The sequence below is a fragment of the Etheostoma cragini genome, unplaced genomic scaffold, assembly GCF_013103735.1.
Source record: "Etheostoma cragini isolate CJK2018 unplaced genomic scaffold, CSU_Ecrag_1.0 ScbMSFa_1523, whole genome shotgun sequence".
Classification (NCBI taxonomy): domain Eukaryota; kingdom Metazoa; phylum Chordata; class Actinopteri; order Perciformes; family Percidae; genus Etheostoma; species Etheostoma cragini.
In genome coordinates, this window is record NW_023265587.1 from 71,713 (window position 1) to 78,144 (window position 6,432).

Here is a 6,432-nt window from a genome sequence, read left to right on the forward strand (position 1 = left end):
TGCAGAAACAGCAAAGTGACCGTTTGGGGCTCAATTTGGAAGACAAAACAAGATATATTAGGATTATTATTATTAAAAAACATCTCCCGCATTTCAAAGCTGTGTGTATATTACTCACATTATCTACAGACAGACAATATTAGTGTAGCCTTGCATAGCAAACAATGAAATCATCTTTAATAATAAAGCAGCAAAAGTACTGTACCCACTGTATGCAAAATGATATTGGGTTTTTTACAATTACCCAATAAACCCCCCAAAAAATTTACATTAGCTGCCAGTCCCAGCTGTCATTGTGCATATTTCCATATTCTCACACATTGTCACAATTAAAGGACCACGAATTCTTCCCCATCATTGTACCTTGGGCTGTGGGGGACCCCTGAAGGTCCAGCGTTCACTGCTTCTTCTTTTTTAGCCTAAGCGTTAAAAATGCAGGTCTCTACTGCAGATTCGGACACGGTCAAGATCAGGTCATAAAGAAGGGTTAGGTTGCTGTTGGTGCGTCAATTTTCCACCGAAACAACGACTTTATTAAACTCAGTCTTACAGACTGCACCAAAAAAAAGCTTGTTTCTCAACAGAGGGGTGCAGCTTTTGAAAAAAATCTCTTTCACTTTGAAGCCGGAGTGGTTTGTAATTTACACAGAGGTGTAAAAAACTAAATCACACACTCACTCTATCCCCCCCCCCCCCCCCCCCCACCATCCATATAATGCTTACACAACAGCCTGTAATGCAATTCCCAGCGTGATGGAGTGTGCGGTTATTAACCTTGACGTTGCTTAGCATCCACTACCATTAATCACATTACAGTATGAGATGCAGTCTCTGATTCTGTGAGCTGGGCTGTGTGTTGCTGATATGTACACTGAAAGCTATGTTTGCATTTAGCATGTTGTGGTCGGGGGAGGGGAGGGCACGGGGGGTACTTTCCACGAATTAGCTGACGGTAATGATGTGTACTGAACACAGAGTGTGGATCTCTGAGGCTCTCGCAGCCATTTTGGCCCCAGATGTTTGACATAACAGGACATGGAAAACAACCCATGAATCGCTGATGGTCCCAGACCCGGAGGGACCGAGCCACGGGCCGAAATGTACCGTAAACCCTTTAGAAATGTTCATCATCGCAGAAGAAAATAACAATTAAATCTTTCAATCTTTAATCAACAAAGCAAATTAAATAATCATTTTTCTTATTGCTGCTCGCAGCAATGCTTCATAAGACAATAGAAACAACAAATAAGCATGAAGATAATCTTAATTAAATTACTAAAAGACGCGTTTGGTCGTCTGAGCGGGGGCTTTGTGGGTGCGGGGCCCCGGATGTGTCCACGCTTGTTGGGGCACGGCCGGGCGGGGTCACGAGATCCGGTGCCTCGAACCCTTCCGCAACCCCTCCTTTCTTTCAGCTCAGACTTGCCCAATCACGTGAGAACATCCTGTACCTTTCAAACCACATCCCGTTGCTCAAAGTGTTAAGGGTGCTTGGTGTTACAGGCAATGATTTATCAGACACTTCCACATGTTTCTGCTCCAGCAGGAGTCTCCGATTTCTCCGTGTCCTCAAGGTAGTCACAAGAGATCCCTTCTGCCGACGTCGTAGACCATTTGTCAGCTGAAGGCCATCCCACCATCGTTACAGTCAGAGAGGTCTTGGGAGTGAAGTCATTAGCAATCTATTACAGGGCGTCCTTGACCAGGCAGGGATGAGCCCTCTGAAATGTAATGAGGGCGCGGGTGATGGATGCCGACACACTGACATGACTTACTATTTGACGGAGTTTCTCTATTGATCAGAGGGAGGTGGGGGATAAGCTTAGCTCCCACGATGCATTGGGGTCAGGGCGCGTGCGAGGCCGCTGTTTGCTCTGTAGAATCTGAAGCAGCCTAATTTGCCAGCGGTTTGTTTAAACATGTAGGGAACATCATCAGAAGAATCCCTCATCAAGTCCATCCTCTGAGGATGAGTTCCCCTTTCGAAACACCTTGAAGACCTGCTTCACCCACACACTTTAGTCTTTGCATGCATTTGGTCCATTTAGTCCACATTCTCATCCAATCAGTGCTCCCTGTGTCACAGGATTGATTGTTCATCCTCCCCCTTATGCCCAGACAAGCACGCATTACCTTTCTCTCAGCACCCATCTATATGTCTTATCAAGACCCCCACGTCTGCAAGTTACGACAGTTAAAAATGAAAAAATAAAAAATCAAGTTTGCCTCCAAAAAATCCACTAATTTTGTTGCCCCTCCGTTACCGAGGGAGCCATTCTTGGAGTCCCAGCTCGGTCCTCCATCAGTCCAGTCGGAGGTAGCTGGGCGTGGTGTAGTTGAACATGTGGAAGTCCAACTTGTAAAGCTGGTAGAGTTGAATCTGCTGCTGAGTGCTGATATTGCTGAAGAACTGGGCCGTCATGGCATCTGTGGTACGAGTGGACTTGGCGTAGCTCGGGAAGCGCAAGGAGTCGCCGACACCCACCAGCCGCAACACGTAGTTAGCGTCTTCTTCCAGTGTGTCGTACTTGCCCACTAGGTCGTAGTGGATGTGACACGGGTGACAAAGCTGGTAGACGGTCTGCCAGTGCTCGTTCAATGGGCCGTCACGCTGCGTGGCCGGGTCCACCAGGTACTCTGCGAATTCTTTGAATTTGACATCAGCGCCGTTGAGCAGGGCGTCGTGCGTGGCGTTCTTGCGGTAGCGGCGGATGATGCGGGTGCCGAAGCGCTTGTGGAAGGATGAATTGTACTTGAGTGTGAACTTGTTTCGATATGCCGAGACCAACCTCTCGAAGGGCTCGCGAACAAACAGGAACTTGAGGTAGTTCTTGAGGCGGTGGTTGATCTCAGCAATGCTGTACTGGTTTAGCGTCTTCAGGTTGGAAGGGATATGGGCTTCATTGGAAGGGATATCCATTGGGTCACTGTGGACGAGAGACAAACGGACAGTGAGAAACCACTTACGGTGCAATGGGGTCCACATGCAGGGGTCTAAGTACAACCACCAACACATGTCCTGTACATTTCAGTGCAATCACAGAGCAATGTACAGTATTGGTAAAGGCCAATAAATGGCCTTTCTAGGCCATGTCTGCCAGGTGCTTTACTCACCTGTATTTGCCCCGGCCCGTGAGCACCATCATGACGCGTTTCCAGTTGGTACAGGCCACCTTGGGGACGTAGCAGTAGATGAGCTCGTGGTCCTCGTCCACCACGAGGTGTTTGAGGTCTCCGGGGGTCAGGACTCGGCGCTTACGGCTTGACGCACTGTACACGCGACAGGCGTCTACTACCTGATCCCTCCTGGCCTGGTGGAGGACGGCTGCTCCAGACAACTCTGTCTGTTTGGGCGGAGAAGAAGGGAGTGGGAGAGAGAGAAAGGGACATTAAAACAAAGGGCTTTCAGTAACTTTCTGGGTATGAAGAGCTGCAGACTGGGAGCTCTTGACATGAAACATTCGGTACATCATCAGGGTTTTAGCGCAGTAAAAACAGGGTCTATCCACTACATCTTCTGATTTACACACTGACTAAGAAACCCAGCAGACACTTGTTGTATATTAACATTAATTTGTGACACAATGACTTCCTGTTTATGTAGCATTTTGTTGTCCTTACACCTTTTTTGCAACTATTACCATCTAACTTCCTTGGCAGTGTAAAGACTCACCGTGCCAATAAAGCACTCTAAAATGAATGAAACTGAACCAAAGCAGAAAGATGGAGTGAAAAGACAGATAGTCATTATTATCATGCTCATCTCTATATTCACTCTATCCTTTTCCCCTATCTGAGACTAGGATCGAGGTGAGTCCACGGGTACTGAGAAAGGAAGATAATGATATGGGAGGATAATACAGATAAGTTTTCAAAACGTGCAAATCCAGTCAGCAGTCATTCATCTGAGGCATATCTCATATTAACCGTGATGAAGTGGACCATGGCAGGAGGGAAAGGAGGAGGCTGGGGAGGGATTAAAAGATTCTGAAGCAGAGAGGAGCTGGAGGACAGGAGTGTTTTTATATGCCTCTTGATGGTTTTTCCTTTGGGTCTGGACTCCCCTCCAGGGCACTTGATTGTACTGAGGCCTGCATCTTCACCGCTCCATCCCACTCACAACAAGCGTGGCCTTTTAGCGGCCAGGGCTGACATGGAGTGCCGGAAATAACTCCGGGACCACCACGGAGCGCTAGACACGTACACAGCTTGACTAAAAAGTTAGCATGCATGTCTCTTTAGGGTCGCTCTTTAACCATGTCTTCAGTTTGCTACAGTACATAAACATGGGTGTAAATCAATCTTTTGAACCTTTTAATCTGATGATAACACACTGAAGCAGTCCTGAAGGATGGATGTTTTTCTTTCAATGCAAAAAGATGGAACAATTTACAAAAGTTTAAACTCTTGCTCAAAGGTTTGGAAATTAAATCTATGGTCTGTAAATGTTTTAAATAGTTTTATGAAATTGTTATGTAATTGTCTGTAATGTACGGAATTGTTGTGATCTGTGCCGCTGTCTTGGCCGGGACTCCCTTGAAAAAGAGATTAGTAATCTCAATGGGATTTTCCTGGTTAAATAAAGGTTAAATAAAAAAAAAAAAAAAGGAACCACGCATGACCGTAAAATCATAAGTCCTGTTTCAAAGTCTTGCTACTTTCTCAAGAAGCACCATTTTGTAGTCCCGTGGGGACACAGCAAGTCACATGGTAATGCTCTCCGTCTTTATTTACGTGACAAATCAATTGGGTGAAGAGGTGGGAGGAAAGGTTTGGAGATTGTTACGGACAGTCATGAAACATTTTCTAATACTTAAAGGTCCCATGACATGTTGCTCTTTGGCTGCTTTTATATATATGCCTCAGTAGGCCCCTTATGACCTCATAAAGAGCAAGAGTCCAGATGGGCCAGATCTGAGCTTTCATTTTCTCAAAGGCAGAGCAGAAGACCCAGGGCTCGGTTTACACCATTTCTAGCCACTGGCGGGTTCATAGAGAGGCTGGGGAAACTCATATAGATATTAAAAACCTCATACAGTTTTAATGCCATGGGACCTTTAATTAGGAGCTTTTTCTCTCTTTTGTCAATTCAAAACAAAGTTTCCCATCCCATCCGAGTGCGAACAGTCTAACAGCCACGAAGACGGTATTTTCGTTCCTGTGCAAACAATGTAACTTTTAACCCTTGTGTTGTCCTCGGGTCAAATTGACCTGTTTTCAAAGTGTCTTATATCAGAAATATGGATTTTTTTCAACCAAATTTCCCCAAAATAAAATGGATGATTCCATACAACATTTTTCAGGTAAAATAAATGATTACTTTCATTGAATTGAAAACCACTGTTTTATGGTTTCAAAACATTATCTGGACTACACTTTGACATCTACCCATCTGGGATCCACTCAACATCCTCTGATCTTAACTATTAGCCAAATTAATTCATAATTTCTGCCTTGTTAACTAAAAATGTACGTATAATTTAACACAAATGAGGTTTGTGGACCATGAATTTCAAGAATAATTGTAAAAACCGGTTACCAAACCAGCTCAGATTTTTTTTTAAAGCGGACAAAGTGACAAATAAATCAGAATTAATTGACAAAAACATCGGAAAAACACCAAGAAAATTCTATTTGGACCTGGAAGGACAGGTTCATGGTTGACGGGAACAACCTTTTCCACTAGAGAATTACTAACCTGCTAGACATATGGATTTTGCTTCAAAAAATGACCCTGTGCACATCAATTGTCAATCTTGCTTCAACAACCTGTGCCCACAACAGGTCGACATCGGCCTGCACGGAACAACACATGAATCTTTTTCCCATGAGGTCGCACCCGCAACTTAACATCTTGTTCCAACAAGATGTGCACATACTGTACAAATAACTCCAACATCTCCACATAAGAAAGTCCACATGATAAAATGTAGTTCCATTATTTCTCCATGTTGCTACCTCTGCTTAATCAAACCATGTCCCCTGTCATATCAACCAGTCCTTTAAAGCATTTTGAGGACTGACATGGCATGATGGATTATGAACGTCTCTGCCTCACTCCCCATTTCTTCTCTCTGTGTGTGCTCTACACTCCTTCCTTTTCACGCTAACGCCGACACATCAAAGCCCGCTGAGGCTTAACATAGAGAATAGCGGCTCTTTGTTGATGAAAATCTTTCAAGCTATGACTCACACAAATGTCGCAGCGGGCGTGAGGCCTTCCGTCCCAGGGGGAGGACAAGTGCTGTAATTAGCATGGGACAGAAAGACAATGGGGGGAAATCTTGTCATCTCCCGCTCTGCCCTCGCTGTTCCTCTTCTTATGTCTCTTCTTTCTACTGCATCACTTTCTGCCAGTTTATTTCCTCTCCTCTTCAAGCAACTCGGTCGGGTCAATTGTGTAGGTTTCGATGAAAGGATGAGAGGGAGAGA

The 6,432-nt window shown here is 44.9% G+C and overlaps 1 protein-coding gene and 1 long non-coding RNA gene across 2 annotated transcripts in view; one reads left to right on the forward strand and one right to left on the reverse strand.

The window, feature by feature from the left end:
• The window catches only part of LOC117940014, a 33,640-nt gene that overhangs the window by 5,275 nt on the left and 21,933 nt on the right, over window positions 1-6,432 (forward strand). The gene's annotated exons all lie outside the window — the stretch shown is intronic.
• chst11 (carbohydrate (chondroitin 4) sulfotransferase 11) overlaps window positions 1,153-6,432 on the reverse strand; it is a 10,110-nt gene continuing 4,830 nt past the window's right edge. The window contains exons 2-3 of the mRNA XM_034865395.1: window positions 3,115-3,344; window positions 1,153-2,927 (exon numbers count right to left, since the gene is read on the reverse strand). Of these exons, the coding sequence (XP_034721286.1) occupies window positions 2,303-2,927; window positions 3,115-3,344 (855 nt within the window). The 3' untranslated portion in view covers window positions 1,153-2,302. The remainder of the gene's footprint in view (window positions 2,928-3,114; window positions 3,345-6,432) is intronic.